The sequence below is a fragment of the Polypterus senegalus genome, chromosome 11 (genome assembly GCF_016835505.1).
Source record: "Polypterus senegalus isolate Bchr_013 chromosome 11, ASM1683550v1, whole genome shotgun sequence".
Lineage (NCBI taxonomy): Eukaryota > Metazoa > Chordata > Cladistia > Polypteriformes > Polypteridae > Polypterus > Polypterus senegalus.
In genome coordinates, this window is record NC_053164.1 from 122,533,286 (window position 1) to 122,555,467 (window position 22,182).

A 22,182-nucleotide genomic window follows, 5' to 3' on the forward strand; every position below is an offset into this window, starting at 1 on the left:
GTTATTTATTGTACCAGGACCTGCCATTTTCCAATAAACAGTCATAGCAGTCAGCAAGGGTCGTGGCCAGGTTAGTAGCCAAGTAATCCTGTGCCCTGCATTTACATTGTTCCTTGCATCACTCATTGAGTTTGCTTTGGGAGAGAGACGAAGCAGAGCTGTGAGCCTACTGTTACCCCGAAAACATATAAAAGTCTTCCACAGACACTGTGATCGCACTTCGGGACGCTCTCCAGAGTGTTGTCCACGGCGCATTAATAGAAATGTTTCTTAAATGAGCATCACTTAACCACATAAAAATGGCTTTTTCGACATCTTCAAATGCAGCAGATTGCATACATTTGCAACCCGAGATTTTTCTTCTTTATTTTTTGCTCAGTCTTTCAAGAAAGTTGACAGTGTCGATGGCGAAATTCCAAAGTCACAGGCAACGTCTTTTTTTCTTTTTGCTGCAATCGAGAGCTACAAAAATGTAAAGTTTTTTTCTAATATAAACTGTTAGCGTTTTTTCGTGTCTGCTGTTTCTATAGGAGGGTGACAATGAGTTAAATTCCAATGGATGTTTTTCAAATGTTGACGAGCAATAAGCAAAAGGTATCACTGAAAACCACTGAAAACAAAAACAGCAAAAAAACAGTACGAGCAAAGTTCGAAGAAAGAAACTTTTTTCACAGTGTTTCTGTTTGGGATTGTTGTGCACAACTGAGCTGTGACCACAGAACTAACTGCTCTGTGAACGATTCATTCATGCATTTCAAGGTCTTTTGGGCACTTCATTGTAATGAAAGTATCTGCTGAATGTACTTCGTAGTAACAAGATTTCTATAGACTTGTGTCATATGGGGAAACTGTCGAGACCATAAAAATACTTTGTTGTAATGAAAATTTTGTTGTAAAGATATTAGTTGTAGCGGAATTTTACCTGTATGCTTAAGACTATTTTTTGAAGATTTAACTTGTTTTTTTAATTAAAACAAAACATTATTATTTATTTAAATGAATACAGTAACTGAAGTCATGTAGCACTCATGTCAATTTTTATTTATTTTTTTAAAAAGGTAGATTTTTTCTTTCATAGTTATGTTGAAAAAGTTTATGGAGTTTCACATAGCAAAAATTTACTTTACCTGTAAATATTTGACAGGAATACAAGTTCCACAATAATACAATTAATTGGAGTCTATCAATAGATTTATTACAAGATGGCAGAGGATTTGCCACATGTGAAATGAAACCATGATTGGAACATCAAAACAAACAACGGCTTTTGATCTAAAGTTAAATAACATGTATAATGTTACCATTAAAATGTACTGTATATTAGAAAAATATAAAATGGAATTAAGAAAAAAACAAAACAAAAAAACTCTGTCATCTATTTAAATGTATGCACTGAATGGTCTAGGCTTTCCTTACAGGAGTATTATGTTTTAATGCTATTTCATTAACTCAACTCAGGTTTACAAATGATTTATAATTTAGTCCAAAACAGTCACCTTTTCGTTAATACATCAAGGCAAGTAAATTATATCATAATGAATATTCTAAAACTAATGACTGAATTAAGCATAACAATTTACAGTAAACAAAAACTTGAATACCTTGATACCATGAATTACTTCAGCTGGATCCATTAGGGTCTCTGTGGTGGGTGTTAATATTTCTTCATTAGTTGGGGCTTCTGTATTTGTAGCAGCAGGAGCAGCAGTCTAAAAAAAAAAAAGAAGAAAAATATAAGAAATCTTTGATTTGGGAATTCTGTTTTTTTTTCTGAAAAACGTGTGTAATTGTTAAGATTGTACCATTGTAACTATGAACTTGCTTACATATACATAAGAGTACTGCAGAAATTATATTTACTTTGATACAGATTGAAAGTACCTTACTTATTACAAGCACAAAAAAATCAAATCAACTTTTTAAGTAGCTGTGATGTCACTGTTATTTGTATTTTTAAAACTACATGGTGAAGAACAGGCAGCTTTTATAGTTTACCTTATAGTAATGTGAGAAATATCTGTGTCATTTGTTTTAAGAATTGCTTTCTTTTCGCCACATATTGGGAAACGGTTTTTAAAAAGGTGCCCAACCTGAACATAGATCAGAAAAAAAATGCTAAATGGAAATGCAGAAAACAAATATGTTGAAAATGACATCAGAAACCCAGGGAAAGGTTTAGCAGCTAGTTCCTTCAAGTCTGCTTGACCTAAGAAAATTCACAAAGACCTACAGTGTTTTAAACTTTACTGTTCCTAGCAATCTGCACAAACAGTATGATTTTTCCTTGTTTCAATTGGAAACCTGTTCTTAGCTTAGCTGATATTGAGTTACAAATACAACACTTTATACTTATGAGGGAGGGGTCATTGATGAAAGTGCTACTGCTCTACAACTTTATTCATACTTGATATAACTGCAATTATGGGTTTACTGTGTCTGTTTTCTTCAAAAGATTATCTTTATGAAAATAGTCCAACTGATTTACTTATTATGTATCTTAGAAGAAATTCTGTTTCTCAGACCGGGCTTATAATTTAACATAAGCAATGTGCAATCAGGCTGTATGCAGGTAGATGATGGCTTGTAGTATAATAGTTTTGCAAACATGACAGTTTATACAACTTTATTCTAGAAAAATGCTAATGTTTTTGTAAGCATATATAGAGAATAAAATTGCCACTGTTTATTTGAATGATGAGTTTAAAATCACAATACTTATAAGTAAAGCACAGATGTACAGTTGCATTGTTATAGTGAACAACATTGACTTTAAGCTTAATAGCTAGATTGCTGCAGCAGCTATGCGTGTGTGTTAAGTGTGAAATAGAAGTCTGTGTTAAGGACGCCAGGCAATTTGAAACAGCAATATTTATGACACTTGAAAAACACATTGTAAACAAGTAAAGAAACAAGGAATACACATCTCTTCATGTACAGTCAGTCAGATTAAATTATACATCATTATTTGTAAAATCACAAAACGCGTTATACATTTTGAGTCTATAGTTTGGAATTACTCTTCACAATATTGTTTTTTTCAGCGTTTACTTACACATACTATATTTGGTTTTTGTCAGTTTGAATTTTATAACTGTTTCAAAGTGTTTACCATTTCACAACCATTCACAATTTGTGTTATTTGTATAAAGATTCCCAATTAATACATCTTTTTATATTTTAGCATTTTAAAAGTTGTAGAGCTGAAACATTGAGTCCCGTGTGTTCATTTCTCACCTTTGCAGTATAGGAACAGTCTGCACCTTTCCTTCCTTTTAAATTTGCCCTCTTTTTATCAATTTTAAATTTTATAAAACCAAATTTTTTCATTTCTGTGCTACAAATGAAAAAACTTAATCACTTCAGCTACTTCTCAGCTTGACTGGCATGACATTTTGAGTTTGCCAGGTGATCTTAATACAGTTACGATTTGCCAACAAAGGGAAATACATACTTTTACTATTACTATTTAGGGTCTGTTTAAGACTTTCTCATGCAGCACAACACTGCCCATGTCAAAAAAAAAAAATGGTTAAAGTATATTTGGAATTAAACCAAAGGAAAAATTTAGGGACAACATTTTTTAGTGTTAATTACAGATATATCAAAGCCAAAAACAAAAGCCTCTCTCAGAGGTTTAAGTAAAAACCCTCAGGACAAGCTATTAACATGATTTAGTACAAATATCCGGCTAGCTGTTTTCTGAAGCTACTTTGTCTATTACTGGGGTCATATGGCAGGAACGAGAAGAAACACCCACATTCACTTATACATTCTCACTTTACAGACACCAATTAACCTACTATGTAAACCTAAAAGGACAATGGAAGTACCATGAGAACCTAAAGTAAATTTGCAGGGACACAACTAGACATATTTAATTAAAGCATAGGAAAAGTTATGCTACATTCTACTTAAAATGGGACGTCAGAATTTCCAAGTACCTAGAAGTAATATTGAACTGGGACATTTGAACTGGGATGTCCCTGCAAGTTGGATTTCCTGCTCAAAAAGACAGGCAAGCCTCAGCAGTCCTGACCTCAAAATCCAAGATTGCTGCAGAAAACATCAACAGTAGTAAAAGCTGTAGTATTATACTCTTTATTGGCACTTCTGTCAGTGTTTCACTAAATCAGTCTTACAGACAGCACTGTCCAACATCTGTCTATCTGTGGACAAGATGATACAGTGTTTGGATGCTTAAAATACCATGTCATGTATTGTTCAGTAGTTGTCTGTATTCTGAAAGAGCAAGCACAACAATGTTTTCTCTGGAGATGTCTCTATTGGTTTTCCAAACGTTTTACTGCCAGAATGAAATATGTTTATGTCAATTATTGTAAAGAGTTTAACCATTTGTTTCTCTCTTTCAAATGACAGGTTTTGGCTTACCTGTTTACATCCTCCTAAATACAAGCTAAACACTGCAATTTGGTGATACAAGTTTACATTTTTTTGTTAGAAAAAGTCAAGTAATTATTTATTCAAACATTTTTTGAACTTGCCTTTTGATAAATGGGGTGTGGCAATTAGATAACGTCAGATGTAAGGTGGGAACCAAACACAAATAAGACACCATTTCACTGCAAAGCATACTAATGCAGAAATACTAAACCAATTTAGTGGGCAACATTTCATGTAATATGCATGTATCTGGGATGTGGAAGAAATTCTGACCATACACACAGGACACAACAAAACCCATATGGACAAAGGGAGAAACTGACACAATGATTAGGCCAGAAATAAAACATAGAGCTTAAAACAGCGGTCTTCATCACAACAATCTGACATTAGATTGCCAAAATAAGAGGACTACATCTGCTTATCATACATGCAATAGGCTTAATACAAAGCAGGTGACAAACATGTACGTGTGTGCATATACCATAACATAAAGAAGGTCTTACCTGGATATTTGGTACAGGTGGGATGATGGGAGGTTTTGCTTTAATGTCAGTCAAATACATGGCACGGGAGAGCAAAAGAAGAGAGGGAGGAACATTTTCCTTTAAATGAAGATCCACCCACTGTGTAATAAATAAAATAATTTAGTTTGAGAAAAGATAAATCTGGTTAATAAACAGTAGTACTTAAATTTACAAGAATCTATTGTTATCAGTGTTCTTCCATTTTGCAAGTCTAGAAGGCTCAAAGCAAAAAGAAACAATCTGGGTGTCACTGCAAGTATCCTAATTTAGAACTGCTGTGAACATTACCTGGTGCTTATGATAATAAGTGACGGGGAAAATTTACATTAATTTAATGCTTTTGCATGCATACATATATTCAATATAGAAGGTGTTGTAGTGGTGGGACAGAAGGCCATTGAGATTAGCATAACAGCAGGACATTTGGGGACATCATGGCTGGGATGGTTAGTGTTCCCCTTTCCTGGCTAGGATGGTTAAGGTTCCCTTTCCCAGTTGGGAGGCTAGGGCGAAAGAAGGGCACTTGGAGGCTGCCTCCTGTGCTCATGTAGGTCCCCCATACACTGGGGGCAGCATACCTGTATCTACTGGGAAGTGCCTGTATGGATAACTGCTGGGCAGCATGGGAGTTGTGGTTCTGTAGGACACTGGAAATAGATTCAAAAATGGAGCATTATACACAACTGGGGGAGATGGAGGTGGACAAAGCTTGCTCAGAATTGGAGGAAGAAAATAAGAAATGGTAGTATGGGTTGTGGAAGAAGGGGTGTTTTGTTAAATAAAAACAGTTTTTTTTTTTTAATTCTGGACTATAGTTGGAGTAATTGTGTCTGGGGTGATGGGGAGTGGTCATGCCCCCTAGTAGCCAGAGTGTTTGTTCTAATTAAATTAGATTCTAACAGAGCAGAAACATAACTATTGTTATATATAGCAGTTATAGTTGACAAATAAGTTAGTACAAATTGATTTTTTTGGAAAGTAGCAGATGTAAAAAAAAAAAAAAATTTACAACAGACAGTAGTTTCTAAAACAACTGTGCTGTGGAGTGTTGCAAATATGGTTTGTTGAACTTGCTTTTGCATTACCAAGAAATGTCTAGATACCCACAGTGACATCTGTTAAATCCATGTATCAGATTTTCTTCTGTCCCATATCCCTCTATTATTGATTTCACTTAATCCAAATCACGAAGAACAACATGGACTGTTCCGGGTGAAAACTGGATGGAGAATCAGTCCATATAAGGACCTAAATTATGGGAAAAGTGTGACATTTTTGGCAGGATTACATTTACTACAGAAAGTTATTTAAATTTACTGAAGTTGTGAATTTCATAGCTACTATAGCTTTCTATTGTATGCTTCTGTTTTATCTCAAGTTATAATCAACAACATCATAGATTTTTTTCTCCCACGCAAACAGCTTTCCAAATTGGGCAAGTGCAGGGTTTTACAAATGCATGAGTACATGTAGCTTAACCTTCGCTTTGGAATTGCTTGTAAGTTTGGTTGGACTATGTTTTACATATTAAAAATTATCCTTATAACTTTGTGAGTCTGACTGCTGTTTTATTGTCATGCATAAATTTTAATAAATAAAGCACAACACCAGCAAATTACTCAGGCTGACCTATAATGACAAAGTAAAAAAAAAATGCACAGCTGCATTTGTCAGCATTAGGTACATCTCCTTGTCTAGCAAAACAAAAAGCAAGTTAATTTTGCCATTGATTTCTAAAAGTGTAGATTGGTGTGTTGTGTCTCTTATAAACACTGCACAGGTAGGAAATGGTACAGGGTATTTTGCAAATTGTTGGTGGCACCTGACCATGTGTAAAACAGGCTCCCTTGTAGGCAAGTGTGAGATGACACAACTGGTCAAGGGATTATCCAGAAATGTTTTTTCATCCTCTCACCACAATGAAATTGCTGCTGTTTTGGTTCAGGCATTGTCCTTTGAGGGAAAAAACCTACCTAGCCTGTCACAAAACATGGCTGAAAGCATACCTTATTGTAATTTCAAATCATATCATATTTTTTCACATTTATTAAAATATTTTTGGATACAAAAATTTAACTGAAAAACAAAAGATCATTTCTAGGCAATTATTAATAGTTTCCTTAGTTGTATAAATGTACACATCCTATATTTAATGCTTAGTGGAAACAGCTTTTGCTTTTATTACGGCATCAAATGTTTTAATTGGTCAGCATTAACGCAACAGACTTGAAATATGAAATTCATTTCATTTTCTTTGGAGAACAGTTCAGGCTGAATCAGATTATCACAGCGTCTTCTATGCATTTACCTCTTCTCGGTCTGTCTATATATATCTCAGAGAGAGAGAGAGAGAGAGTTCTGAGAATCAAAGGCAATATATAGCATAAAATTATGTGGGGTGGGGGATAAGGGCGGGGAGGTGGCTAAGTCAATGTATTCAGGAAGGGGGTTATTGGGTGTAAAGTTTAGTTTATCACAAACATGTTCTTCTTAAGTTTGCATATGCTGGATTTATGTCCAAGTGTCTGTTGATGGCGTTATCATTTGATAGCCAAGATTCGGCCGGCTCTCTGGCACTTTTAGTATTGGCTTTAAATTTTACTTGTACATTGTCCCAGTTAAATGTAGGTCCCGCTGATTTAGTGTGCGTATAGATCAATGATCGCGAGTCCTTTCTTCTGACACCGTTGCGGTGTTCCTGTATACGTGTTGCGATTCTTTTTGATGTTTGTCTTATGTATACCGCTGAGCAAGAACTGCATGGTATGCTATAAACTGCATTTCATGTTTCTGCTGTCGATTTCTTGTTTTTAGCATTGAAGAGGACCATGCGCAGATTGTTTGTGGGTTTGTGTGCTATTCTGACGCCTGATTTAGCCAGGATTCGTGCTGCACCTTCAGACACCTTGTGGTGATAAGGGAGTGAGTGCCAGGTGCGGTGGGGTTTCAGATTCAAGTCTTGTTTGTAAGCTTCGATTAATGAATGTTTTTGAGTATCCATTTGAAGTGAAAAGACGGAATAGATAAGTGTCTTTCATTCATTTTTGTCTCCTTCATATTACAATGGGTATGGACTCTTCTGAATAGAGTTTTAACACAGCTCTGTTTATAAGATATGGGGTGGTTGCTGGCAAAGTGTAATATCTTGTCTGCATAGCATTCCTTACGGTAAACACTTGTGGTCAGTGTTTGGCGTCATTATTTCTTTCAATGTTAATGTCCAGGAAGCTGTGTCCGTTCATTTCTTTTTCCATGGTGAATTGGATTGCATTTTCTCCAGCTGCAAATCTATCTATTATTTATTTATTTAATATATATATACTGTACTGTATATAGTGTGTATGTATGATCCAGCATCACGTCCGGAGTGATTTTCATGAGATTTAGAACATTAGACTCGACGAGAACAGGCCATTCAGCCCAACAAAGTTCACCAGTCCTATACACTTGTTTCCTCCAAGAAATCATCAAGTCGAGTTTTGAAAGTCCCTAATGTCTTACTGTCTACCACACTACTTGGTAGCTTATTCCAAGTGTCTATCACTCTTTGTGTAAAGAAAAACTTCCTAATGTTTTTGCGAAATTTACCCTGAACAAGTTTCCAACTGTGTCCCCGTGTTCTTGATGAACTCATTTTAAAATACAAGTCTCGATCCACTGTACTAATTCCCTTCATAATTTTAAACACTTCAATCATGTCACCTCTTAATCTTCTTTTGCTTAAACTGTAAAGGCTCTGCTCTTTTAATCTTTCCTCATAATTCAACCCCCATAGTCCTGGAATCAGCCTAGTCGCTCTTCTCTGGACCTTTTCTAGTGCTGCTATGTCCTTTCTGTTGCCTGGAGACCAAAACTGCACACAGTACTCAAGATGAGGCCTCACCAGTGCATTATAAAGGTTGAGCATAACCTCCTTGGACTTGTACTCCACAGATCGTGCTATATAACCTAACATTCTGTTAGCCTTCTTAATGGCTTCTGAACACTGTTGGGAAGTTGACAGCTTAGAGTCCACTATGACTCCTAAATCCTTCTCATAAGGTGTACTCTCGATTTTCCGAACCGCCAATTGTGTATTCAAGCCTAATATTTTTACTTCCTATGTGTAATACTTTACATTTACTGACATTAAATTTCATCTGCCACAAATCTGCCCAAGCCTGTATGCTATCCAAGTCCTTCTGTAATGATATAACGGATTCCAAATTATCTGCTAATCCACCTATCTTGGTATCATCTGCAAACTTAACCAGCTTGTTACTTATATTCCTATCTAAATCATTTATATATATTAAAAATAGCAGCGGCCCTAGCACTGACCCCTGTGGAACACCACTCTTAACATGCCAGTTCTGATGAGGTTCCTCGCACCATCACCCTCTGCTTCCTGTGTCTGAGCCAATTCTGCACCCATCTAAAAACATCACCCTGAATTCCCACTTCTTTTAACTTGATGCCCAACCTCTCATGTGGCACCTTATCAAATGCTTTCTGAAAGTCCAGATAAATAATATCATAAGCTCCACTTTGATCGTATCCTTTTGTTGCCTCCTCATAGAATTCCAACATGTTAGTAAAACACGACCTCCCTCTTCTGAACCCATGCTGACTGTTCAGAATAACTCCTGTCCTTGTCATGTGTTGCTCAATCTTATCCTTAATAATTCCTTCCATTAATTTTCCTGTGATGCTTGTTAAGCTTACTGGCCTATAGTTGCTTGGATCTGCCCTGTCACCCTTTTTATATAATGGGATGATATTTGCCATTTTCCAGTCCTTTGGAATCTCTCCAGTGCACAGTGACTTCCTAAAAATATGTGTCAAGGGTTTATATATGTACTCACTAGCCTCCTTAAGAACACGAGGATAAATATTATCTGGGCCTGGTGATTTGTTTGATTTCATCTTATTTAATCTGAGCAGCACTTCTCCCTCTACAATTTCCAAATCCCTCAGTACCTCCTTAGTAGTTGTGTTTACCTCTGGCAGGTTATCCACTTGCTCACTTGTAAACACCTCAGAAAAATGTAAGTTTAGGGCATCTGCTATTTCATTGTCTGTATCTTTTAATTCCCTTTACTATTCCTGATGAACTTGACCTCCTCCTTAACTGTTCTTTTACTACTAAAATACTGAAAGAATCTCTTGGGGTCTTCTTTCGCCTTATCTGCTATATTCCTCTCCAACTGTCTTTTAGCCTCTCTGATATCCTTCTTAATGGTTGCCCTCATGTTCTCATACGCTACGGTTCTCTTTGCAGTCATTAGTCTTATATGCCTTATACAGCAGTTTTTCCTTTGCAACTTCTTTTTAAATCTTTATTAATCCATCGTGGAGTTTTTTAGTTTCCTATTACTTCCAAATTTAGGTATGTATCTGTCCTGCATTACATGTAAAACATTTTAAACCTGTTCCACTGCTCCTCGACTGTCTCCACATTTAAAAGCTTATCCCAGTCTATCCTACTTAGACTTTGTCGCATCTGCTCAAAATTAGCCCTACTAAAGTTCAACTTAACAATTTTAGTCTTTGCATCTGTACTCTTACAAAATACTGAGAATTGTATTACATTATGGTCACTTGACCCTAGTGGTTCAATCACCTCTACACCCTCAATTCTATCCTGATTATTACAGAATACTAAATCCAGATAGGCTTCACCCCTTGTTGGTGCTTTAACATGCTGTGTTAAAAACAGTCGCTGATTACTTCTAAAACTCCTGCTCTTGTGCTCCTCCATCTGTAAGGTTATCCCAGTTAATATTTGGATAATTAAAGTCCCCATGACTATAATATCCCCTGTAAACTTGCCTTTTGATATTACTAAAAGATGTGTGTTGAAATTACTGTCTGAATTGGGTGGTCTATAACACACTCCTAAAATGAGACCTTTTCCCTAATATTTTCCAGGCAAGCCACATGTCCTCACTAAGATGGGGCTCATCATCCAACTGAAGATGACTTACATTTAATCCCTGTTTGGCATAAACAGCAACCCCACCTCCTTTTCTGTTCTGTCTATCCTTCCTAAAAATGTGTATCCCTCTATGTTACACTCATCCCCATCTTTGTTATTTAGCCAGGTTTCCGTTATTGCTATAATATCATAATTGTGCTCTGCTACATACAACTCCAACTCACTTACCTTATTTTTGATACTTCTAGCATTAAGGCAAGCTATTTTTAATGTGTTAATCCTTCTATCTTTACGTGTTTGCTTAAAATTTACATTACTATGCATTTTTATTTCTACACCATTGTTTGTTCTTCCATGTATAGATCTAAATCTGGCCTGTCCTAAACTCCCTGCCCCCATTCCCTAGTTTAAACAATCCTCGACTAGCCTACACATACGCCTCCCCAATACATTGGTGCCCCTCCGGTTCAGATGTAACCCGTCACGCGAACAGGTCCCATCTGTTCCAAAAGGAGTCCCAATGCCCCATAAACCTATACCCTTCTACCCTGCACCAAGATTTGAGCCACGTTAAGCCTTCTAATCTCCTCAATCTTACCTGGACTGGCGTGGCACAGGCAGAACTTCGGAGAAGACTACCTTGTCAGTTCTGCTCCTCAGCTTGGTACCTAACTCTTTGAATTTGGATCGCAGAACTGACAGACTACCCTTATGTATGTCATTTGTTCCAACGTGGACAATGACAACTGGATCCACCCCCGCTCTGGCCAAGAGCCTATCCACCCTTCCAGGAGGTCTCCCACCTGTGCTCCCGGAAGGCAACACACCGCAGACTCTCTCTCTCTGGAGCACACCTGCGCTTCAATCCCCTAATGATTGAGTCCCCAACTATCACTACCTCTCTCTTTTGGGAACTGGTTTTGAGGTGGCCCGTTGGGGCTCCTCAACCCTGCCTACCACCTCAGAATTATCAGAGTCACCGTCCAGCTCCGCCAGGACATGATACGTTAGACACTTCTAATTCTGGGGTTGATGCCCGGACAGTGTGCACCCTTTACCTTACGCCTTGTGACCGTGACCCACCTATTCCTACCTGTCTGGTCTGGAATCTCCTCCGCGCCACCTTAGGGGTGCACACTATCTCTAAAGGACACCTGGGCCAAGTCCGCCAATTCTCTATTACAACGCAGGTCAGCCAACTCCTCCTCCAGTTCAGCGACCCTGAGCTCGAGGTGCTGGATCAGCTGGCATCTCTTGCAGATGTAGCCCTCGTAGACAACTGGCTCTTCCAAACCATCATCTAAAAAGTCCAACATCCAACAGGACTTGCATTGCACTGGCCTCATTATTAAAATTTGATTTGGGATTACTAAGCTGCCTTAACTATATATTTTTTTTTTTCTTAAAATTAAATTTCTTCTTCTTTCAGCTGCTCCTTAACTTAAATGGTAACACTAAGATCTGCTACAGATATTTTACACCTTTTCCCCTTAAGCTCCTGTACTGTTCTCCCTCTCAGCTGCCTGCTGTTTGCCTTTCTATGAGGTTAACTTTACTTTTCTCTGTCTCTTCTAACTTTGCGCTCTTCTTACTTATAAGCTCTTCACTCACACCGTTTGTATTCCTCAGTATTAATGAACCAATACGCTGTCGCCCACTTAACTGTTCTACCTCTGGACCGCTAAGGACTGTTTAATCTAAAATAAACAAATTAATAAAACTTTACTACCTTATTTGCTCCTACTGCTCCTTGTACCTGATCGGCGTCTTAACTTGGTACACATGTTCCTCATTGGTCGACTAAAATTACTGTAGGGTGAAATCAGCCATAACCCACCCCATTCTGGGTAGGGTGGGGGGTGATCTTGCGGTCTTGTATGCATGTTATCATCCAGTGGACACTAGGAACGACCACCAGAGGGCAAACTGGAGATGACTGCCAGTATTCTTTATGTTTGAGCACCACTGTGCCCCTGTTGCTTTTGAAATTACATAGAGTTCTATGCGTGCAAGTGTGTGTGTCTGTCCGGCTGGGAAGTGAGATGTAGACTTGGGGTGAGGGCTCCTTGACTCTTTATTGTTTGTTAATTTATTTTTAAAGTTCTTTATGTTTGAGCACCACTGCGCCCCTGTAGCTTTTCAAATTAAATACTGTCGGCCGGTTTCGAGTGTCAACTGGATAATAACATACATACAAGACCGCCAGACAATGATTAATGATTCTTTATAGTTTGTTAATTTATTTTTATTTTTAAAGTTTTATTTTTTTAAATTATGTTTTTCTCAAACAATTAAATAAATAAATAAATAAAAAAAAAAAAAACAAGTTTATTTTCCTCCCGGGCAACACGGGGTATTTCAGCTAGTTATAGATAATACAGAGATTTCCTCCAAGATTAAGAACTGAAAAATTGACAGTGGATTGCCATATCACTATTCTTCCTTTGTATAAGTCATATCTTGGCTGACAAGGCTGTGTGCTTTACATTGTTTAGATCATTCGGAAAATGACTGGAAGGAAATAAATCAATAAATAAGCGCCGATATATAGTAGTTGTGTCTTTGCACAAGGGTATGTGTGCTGCTTTTTCAAAGGGTTGTATTGTGTTTATTATTTATTTGTGTGTGTCATACTGTGTAAGTTTTGCTAAGAAACAACCACTGCATAGTTAAAATGGTAATTCACATTTAGAATTAAAAATCTCAAGAATTAGGAATATCTAGCTGGTACACTAAAAAAGAAATAAAACACATTGTAACAGTTAGGAAAAATGTATTTTAAGGGGATTTCATTTAATTTAGCATTTTTATGGCCACTGAACAAGTTTAATATGAAAATAGCAAAGTTAACAGTTTAATGTAGAACATAAGGCTTTTTCATGTCTGGTTATGCAGGAGTGTAAATGTTTTTTTAAAAAGAGATAAAGAAAATAAAAATCTGAATTGGCCAATTGAGTAACAGGATATCTGTGATCAGTACTGACCCTAAAAACTGACTCTGATCACAGCATCCCTAACTTTCAAGCTTAATATTTAACATAGAGAATTGGGACCATTGTACTGTAAATTTCTCAACAACAAGCAGAAAACTAAACAATATTTAGAGATAACTACTAACAGAGAGAGAAACAATGCGAGAGAGAGCTACAAACAGTATTTTGAATATTAAACTGTCAAATCACCTGTGTCAGTTGTTCTCTAAGTTGGTCCTCTGTTAGTCCTAGTGATCGCATCCCCCGACTCCTACATGCAGCTTGAAGCTCCATAACACTCATAGCAGCCACACCTTCCTTAGCAATCATCTGAAACCATTTCAGTATTAATATACTAAATCTGAACATAAAACAATCAGCACCAATAAGGAAACACAAAAATCACAATACCAAAATAACTACACATTGATATTAAAAAAAGAGAAACCTTTAATCTTGTAAATGTAATTTTAGATTTCAGAGGACATCACACATAATGTCCGAATTTGGTTTTCTCACCTCATCATCAGCTTTGATAGACCTCAGCTTCATAAGAAGCTGGAAACGAAGGAGATTGTTAGTTCCAATTGCCTGGAGTTCTAGCAATTTGCATAAGGCAACCAGTTGAGGGCGCTCCAAGTGCTCCAAGGTGAGCTCATCCTCAAACAGCTTAGAGAAACGAATTATGTCCTTTGTAGCTGGTTGTTCTCCGGTATGCCGAACCTAGATAAGACAGCAAAAGTGATAAATCCTTAATTCTATAAGTCTATAATGTTAAAATTTGTGGGTCAAAAATAATGCAAGCAAAAAACTTTTTGACTTTAATATCAGCATTATTTCTATAATCTGTTACAAATTATTACCAGATTGCAACAAATATTTAATTGTAAAGCTGTTTTCTTATCACTGTGATGAACTGACATCTTGTATTAAGAAAATGGCTTCATAGCTGCACCACCTACACTCGGGGAACCCTTACACTGCCACCTAACAGCAACTGGCCTCACGTTGAAAAGGGATCCACTGTCTAACTCTTGTGCTGGATTATATGCTAATCTCTGTCAATCAGGATTAAAAATGTCAGAAATGTTAAAGTTAATAAAGCCTTGTATGATAAAATGTGCCCATAGCCTACAAGAATCACAGTAATAGTTGGTCACTCATCCAACTGACTATATGTCTTAAACTAAAAATTCTTCAATTGCTAATCACACATGTTAAATGATGAAAAAAAAGTATTGCCTACCTTACTGTATATACAAAATGGAGCAATAAATTAGAAATAATCCTACTTGTATTAAGAGTTTTCATGTGATTATCAGGGGTTAACTTTATAATAAATTTGCAAAACACAACAAAATAATCAAATTTCTTAGACCTTTACCTTTTTCTTTTCAAATTTTTATTGAAACAGATACTGTATGATGGGCATATACTGTCGGTGTAAATGGAATCAAGTTACATGGTAATTTTTTAGCTTACTCTGATTCTCTTTATTGCATGGCTGCTGGTTATGGAAAAAAACAGTTGAGGGTTCAGAATCATTAATGTAAATCAAAAACAAGGCAAAATGTTTCATTAGCAGCAGTAATTGGTTACTACTTAAGAAAGTGGCAGCAATGAAACCTGCAGCCACTGTGATCCTCCATGATCTGAGTTTGACTACCCTTCTATAAATGAAAAACATGTTCACAGCTGCTTAAAGCAGATAAAATAAAATATTAAATACTTTAGGAATAACTTTCCAAAAGTGCAAGAAACATCAACGGATAAACAAATGATTACACGTGTAACATTCCTGTACTACATTTATTTTTCACATAAATATTGAAACACTCAACATGTTCAGTGTCATAATGACCAACTATATTCAACTTATTAAGACTGTCTAGTAATTGTATACCCCAGGGATCTACTTCTGCACAGAGGTGGTGAAAATAACATCCAATTGCTCCATTAACTTCCTAATACCTTTCTGTCCTTTACTGTGCTATACTCTAATTAATATGTTTACAAGGCATGTAGTACTTGGGCTTCTCTTCATCTTTGCGGCAAAAATCCAAAACTTGACTAAGTGCATCCTATTCTATTAATATACATTTTTCCCTACACTGGGGATAAATTTTACTCTTCAACAATAAAAAAATTAAAAATAAATAAATAAATAAATAAAAATTCAAACAAATGGTCTTCCTGTTTACATGTCAGACACTCCCACATTAAAAATGATTTTTAAAAAGAGACACACAATAGTTATAGGATTAAGTCAAAGTCTTCAGTTGAGTATATTAAACAGAAATTATAAGTCAGTAAATTAAAGAAAAATCATAATATGAAACAAGGTTATTATAGTTTTGCCTTTTAATATTTGTTTTTATTTCTATTTTTTTTCTGACCTTACTTGGATATTCAGTTTAGTTTTAGTTCTCCTCCATTGTATATTTTTAGTTTTATTTTAGTTTTTATTTCACAAATCTATTGGTTTCAGATCGGTCGACCGCCACCAGTACTGTTAACCAACAGAGTGCTGGTGGAAATTGGGCTACTGTTGGCCGAAGGGGGGAAGAACGTGTTCGAAGGAAGGAGGAGAGGAGGAAGGTAAACAGTGTGGAAATGAGGGTAGGAACTTTGAATGTTGGCAGTATGACTGATAAGGGGAGAGAGTTAGCAGATATGATGGAGAGAAGGAAGGTTGATATATTGTGCATGCAAGAGACTAAATGGAAGGGGAGTAAGGCCAGGTGGATCAGAGGTGGAATCAAATTGTTCTACCATGGTGTGGATAGGAGGACAAATTGAGTAGGGGTTATTCTGAAGGAACAGTAGTATATCAAGAGTGTTTTGGAGGTGAAAAGAGTGTCAGACAGAGTAATGATTATGAAGCTGGAAATTGGAGGTGTGATGATGAATGTTGTTAGTGCATATGCCCCGCAAGTTGGGTGTGCAATGGATGAGAAAGAAGATTTTTGGAGCGAGTTGGATTAAGTGATGAACAGTGTACCCAAGGAACAGAAAGTGGTGATTGCAGCGGAGTTCAATGGATATGTTGATGAACGGAACAAAGGAGACAAGGAGGTGATGGGTAGGTATGGTGTCAAGGAGAGGAATGAAGAAGGTCAGAGGATAGTGGATTTTGTCAAAAGGATGGACATGGCTGTGGTGAGTAAGTATTTTAAGAAGAGGAAGGAACATAGGGTTACGTACAAGAGTGGAGGAAGATGCACACAGGTAGATTACATCCTATGTAGAAGAGTCAATCTGATGGAGATTGAAGACTGCAAAGTGGTAGCAGGGGAAAGTGTAGTTAAGCAGCATAGGATGGTGGTCTGTAGGATGACACTGGAGATCAAGAAGAGGGAGAAAGTGAGGGCAGAGCCAAGGATCAAATGATGGAAGTTGAAAAAGGAAGACTGCAAGGATATGTGTTTAGGGAAAAGGTGAGACAGGCAATGGGTGGTAGTGAAGAGTTACCAGACAGTTGGGAAACTACAGTAGATGTAGGAAGGGTGACAGCAAGAAAGGTGCTTGGTGTGACACATGGACAGAGGAAAGAGGAAAAGGAAACCTGGTGGTGGAATAGGGAAATACGGGAGTGTATACAGAGGAAGAGGACGGCAAAGAAGAAGTGGGATAGTCAGAGAGATGCAGAAAATAGACAAGAGTACAAGGAGATAAGGCGCAAGGTGAAGAGAGAGGTGGTGAAGGCTAAAGAAAAGGCGTATAATGAGTTGTATGAGAGGTTGGAGACTAAGGGGGGAGAAAAGGACCTGTATCGATTGACTAGACAGAGGGACCGAGCTGGGAAAGATGTGCAGCAGGTTAAGGTAATAAAGGATAAAGATGGAAACTTACTCACAAGCGAGGAGAGTGTGTTGAGCAGATGGAAAGAGTACTTTGAGAGGCTGATGAAGAGAAGAGAGAGAGAAGAGGTTGGATGATGTGGAGACAGTGAATCAGGAAGTGCAATGGATTAGCAAGGAGGAAGTAAGGACAGCTATGAAGAGGATGAAGAATGGAAAAGCCGTTGGTCCAGATGACATACCTGTGGAAGCATGGAGGTGCTTAGGAGAGATGGCAGTGGAGTTTTAAACCAGATTTTTTAATGGAATCTTGGAAAGAGAGAGGATGCCTGAGGAGTGGAGAAGAAGTGTACTGGTGCCGATATTTAAGAATAAGGGGGGTGTGCAGAACTACAGGAACTACAAGGGGATAAAATTGATGATCCACAGCATGAAGTTATGGGAAAGAGTAGTAGGTTAAGAAGGGAGGTGATGATTAGTGAGTAGCATTATGGTTTCATGCCAAGAAAGAGCACCACCGATGCAATGTTTGCTCTGAGGGTGTTGATGGAGAAGTATAGAGAAGGCCAGAAGGAGTTGCATCGCGTCTTTGTGGACCCGGAGAAAACATATGACAGGGTGCCTAGAGAGGAGTTGTGGTATTGTATGAGGAAGTCAGGAGTGGCAGAGAAGTATGTAAGAGTTTTACAGGATATGTATGAGGGAAGTGTGACCGTGGCGAGGTCTACAGTAGGAGTGATGGATGCATTCAAGGTGGAGGTGGGATTACATTAGGGATCGGCTCTGAGCCCTTTCTTATTTGCCATGGTGATGGACAAGTTGACAGACGAGATTAGACAGTAGTTCCCCTGGACTATGATGTTTACTGATGACATTATGATCTGTAGCGATAGTAGGTAGCAGGTTGAGGAGACCCTGGAGAGGTGGAGATATGCTCTAGAGAGGAGAGGAATGAAGGTCAGTAGGAACAAGACAGAATACAAGTGTGTAAATAATAGGGAGGTCAGTGGAATGGAGAGGATGCAAGGAGTAGAGCTGACAAAGGTGGAGGAGTTTAAATACTTGGGATCAACAGTACAGAGTAATGGGGATTGTGGAAGAGAGGTGAATAAGAGAGTGCAGGCAGTGGGTGGAGTGTCAGGATTTGTAACAGACGGATATCAGCAAGAGTAAAAGGGAAGGTCTACAGGACGGTAGTGACACCAGCTATGTTATATGGGTTGGAGACAGTGGCGCTGACCAGAAAGCAGGTGACAGAGCTGGAAGTAGCAGAGTTAAAGATGCTAAGATTTGCATTGGGTGTGACAAGGATGGATAGGATTAGACACGAGAGGGTCAGCTCAAGTTGGACGGTTGGGAGTCATAGGGGCGAGATTGCATTGGTTGGGACATGTGCAGAGGAGAGATGCTGGGTATATTGGGAGAAGGATGCGAAGGATAGAGCTGCCAGGGAAGAGGAAAAGAGGAAGTTCTAAGCAAAGGTTTATGGATGTGGTGAGAGAGGACATTCAGGTGACGGGTGTAACAGAACAAGATGCAGAGGACAGAAAGATATGGAAGAAGATGATCCACTGTGGCAACCCCTAATGGGAACAGCCGAAAGAAGAATACAAAGAAAAGATCTATTGGCTTCAGTTTTCGTTTTAGTAATTATGGCATGGTTAAGGAGCTACTATATAGTTTAGTTTTGTGTCACAATCAGACAGAAGTGTACACTTGACGAGTTTGGACAGAATATAAGTTTAATGTTTGTGGAAGCTTACTACATTACATGGTTTACTATCTGGTATTGTTTTTGTGTGATAAAAACAAGCATAACCAGATACTGAATATTAACAATTTTATAATTTTTTAAAATATTTTCTATGTCATTTGTGCTGAACAAAATGTGCACTCACTTTTGACACTTTTTCAGCTTTTCCTTTTATTGCCCAGAATGGGCCAATTTGTAATGAAATTTATGTGAATTTTAAGGTTTGATGTTTTTTTTTTACTCTAAATGTCTATAGCACAAAACATATCCTGCTCCCAGACAATGTGCTTATAATGAAAGCCTTCGATACTGCATTAAAAAAAATCTCCCATACTGGTCTTTTCTATTTTCTACCAGCCATTTTGATCTCTAATTCTAATTTTATGTACATACAATTTATAGACAGAATTTTGCCACCTGCAGGCCTGAAAATAAATTCTACTGTGTTCTGACAGGTGGGATCATGAAAATCATGGGGCTTAGGAAAAACAGGGCTCTAAGGCTAGAAGGTGTCAACGTTAGGGGCAGTGAGACTTGAAAAGCCCATCCATAAGAACAGTAAATCCAAAATGAGCAGAGTAAGAGCATGTAATAGGTGTACAGACAGCCACAAAATGACAGAGCATCTGAGATTAGGAACAGTATATACATTATTTAAATATGTTTATTCAGAGCAGGACTGCAGGAAACCTGGAGCCTAACCTAGTTAATTAATAAATTAAAATAAATATAAAATAAATACAAAAACACATATGTTTGTTTTTCACCAGTTGGCAGACTCTTTTCACCTAACTACCTGTAGTTCAGTAGAAACATTGCTAGCTCGGGAATTTTACAAGGTTTGTATCACTTCATTGTTAAATGACTTTTATAAAGCAGAAGTGACTGGTCAGCAACAATATGCTGATCTTGTATGATGACCTAGTCAGTCTCTCAATCAGTGCCATTTTATTTTCCTCCTGTGTGAAGTGGCACGTGAATGATTGTCAACAAAACGCAGGCACCTTAGAAATAAACTGAGACGTTACTCACACACGATTTTTCTGTCCATACAGTAAAGGTTTTGTTGACCAGCACATTCTGATTTCATGCGTTTGAATAACATCTTGATAACAAGAAGCGCAAAGAAAAGCAGCACAGTAAATCACTTTCTATTTCACACGCTTTGTGCCAGCGTTCAGCTTGCTCTGTCACAGCAAATGCTGTGTGAACACCCACCCTCCTTCACCAGCCGCCGTTCACTGGATGAATATAAATGGGTAGCTTGTGGTGGATTACTTTCTGTTTTAGAGTTAAAAGTTACAAGGGTTAAAGACTAACTGCAAGAATATTCATTCAAAAACTAAAACTAAAAATATTTTTAGTAAATTATTATATTTCAGTTAGTCTTTCCAGCTACTTTAATAGTTTCTTTTAAGTTTTTCCTTTTGGTTTTGGGCGGCATGGTGGCACAGTGGGTAGCGCTGCTGCCTCGCAGTTCGGAGACCCGGTTCGCTTCCTTGGTCCACAGTCCAAAGACATGCAGGTTAGGTGCACTGGCGATTCTAAATTGTCCCTAGTGTGTTCCTGGTGTGTGTGTGTGTGTGTGTGTGTGTACCCTGCGGTGGGCTGGCGCCCTGCCTGGGGTTTGTTTCCTGCCTTGCGTCCTGTGTTGGCTGGGATTGGCTCCGCCAGACCCCTGTGACCCTGTAGTTAGGATACAGCGGGCTGGATAATGGATGGATTTCGGTTTTGTTAATTATTCTATTTCAGTTGACGGAAATGTTTTTTTAATAAACAAGAGTTAAATTGTAAAAAAAAAAATAACAAAAACCTGTTCAACATAAGATGAAAACTTTTGGGCTTCATTTGCTGTTTGTGCTTTGTTTCGCCTCGCCATCTCAGCAATAGTCTCCTGAAGGAACTTTGCCATCTCAAGCTTAGCGGCAAGTGCTTTCTTCTGTTTTTCTTCCTGTTGGAATTACAGTAATATACATGCTTTACTCACCGATCGACAGACAGACAGACAGACAGATACTGCATGTAGCTAGATTTTACTTAGCATAGTTCTATAATTTTTAAATTTAGCAAACAAGAATTGGACAAAAAAAGAAAGTTAGAATTGTTATGCAATCTTGAAGAGGGCTTTGCAGCATGACGAAACATTAATAATCTACTGTACAGTTAATAATAAACTGTATTTACCTAATTTGAACGTTCCACTAATATTTAGACATGCTCCTTTGTGAAAAAAGAAAAATTTAACACCAGCTCCCTTATACAGTCATATGAAAAAGTTTGGGAACCCCTCTTAATTCTTTGGATTTTTGTTTATCATTGGCTGAGCTTTCAAAGTAGCAACTTCCTTTTAATATATGACATGCCTTATGTTGGGCACCCCAACAGAGATATTACATCAATTCTTAGTTGAGCCTCCTTTTGCAAATATAACAGCCTCTAGACGCCTCCTGTAGCCTTTGATGAGTGTCTGGATTCTGGATGGAGGTATTTTTGACCATTCTTCCATACAAAATCTCCAGTTCAGTTCAATTTGATGGCTGCCGAGCATGGACAGCCTGCTTCAAATCATCCCATAGATTTTCAATGATATTCAAGTCAGGGTACTGTGACGGCCATTCCAGAACATTGTACTTCCCCCTCTGCATGAATGCCTTTGTAGTTTTTGAACTGTGTTTTGGGTCATTGTCTTGTTGGAATATCCAACCCCTGTGTAACTTCAACTTTGAGACTGATGCTTGAACATTATCCTGAAGAATTTGTTGATATTGGGTTAAATTCATCCGACCCTCGACTTTAAGGCTCCAGTCCTTGA

The 22,182-nt window shown here is 37.7% G+C and overlaps 1 protein-coding gene across 3 annotated transcripts in view; it reads right to left on the reverse strand.

Moving 5' to 3' along the window:
* The window catches only part of letm2 (leucine zipper-EF-hand containing transmembrane protein 2), a 46,556-nt gene that overhangs the window by 11,967 nt on the left and 12,407 nt on the right, over window positions 1-22,182 (reverse strand). For all 3 annotated transcript variants that reach the window (XM_039769588.1, XM_039769590.1, XM_039769589.1), the window contains exons 5-9: window positions 21,184-21,321; window positions 14,337-14,540; window positions 14,028-14,147; window positions 4,908-5,027; window positions 1,602-1,709 (exon numbers count right to left, since the gene is read on the reverse strand). In XM_039769588.1, coding sequence (XP_039625522.1) covers window positions 1,602-1,709; window positions 4,908-5,027; window positions 14,028-14,147; window positions 14,337-14,540; window positions 21,184-21,321 — 690 coding nt within the window. The remainder of the gene's footprint in view (window positions 1-1,601; window positions 1,710-4,907; window positions 5,028-14,027; window positions 14,148-14,336; window positions 14,541-21,183; window positions 21,322-22,182) is intronic.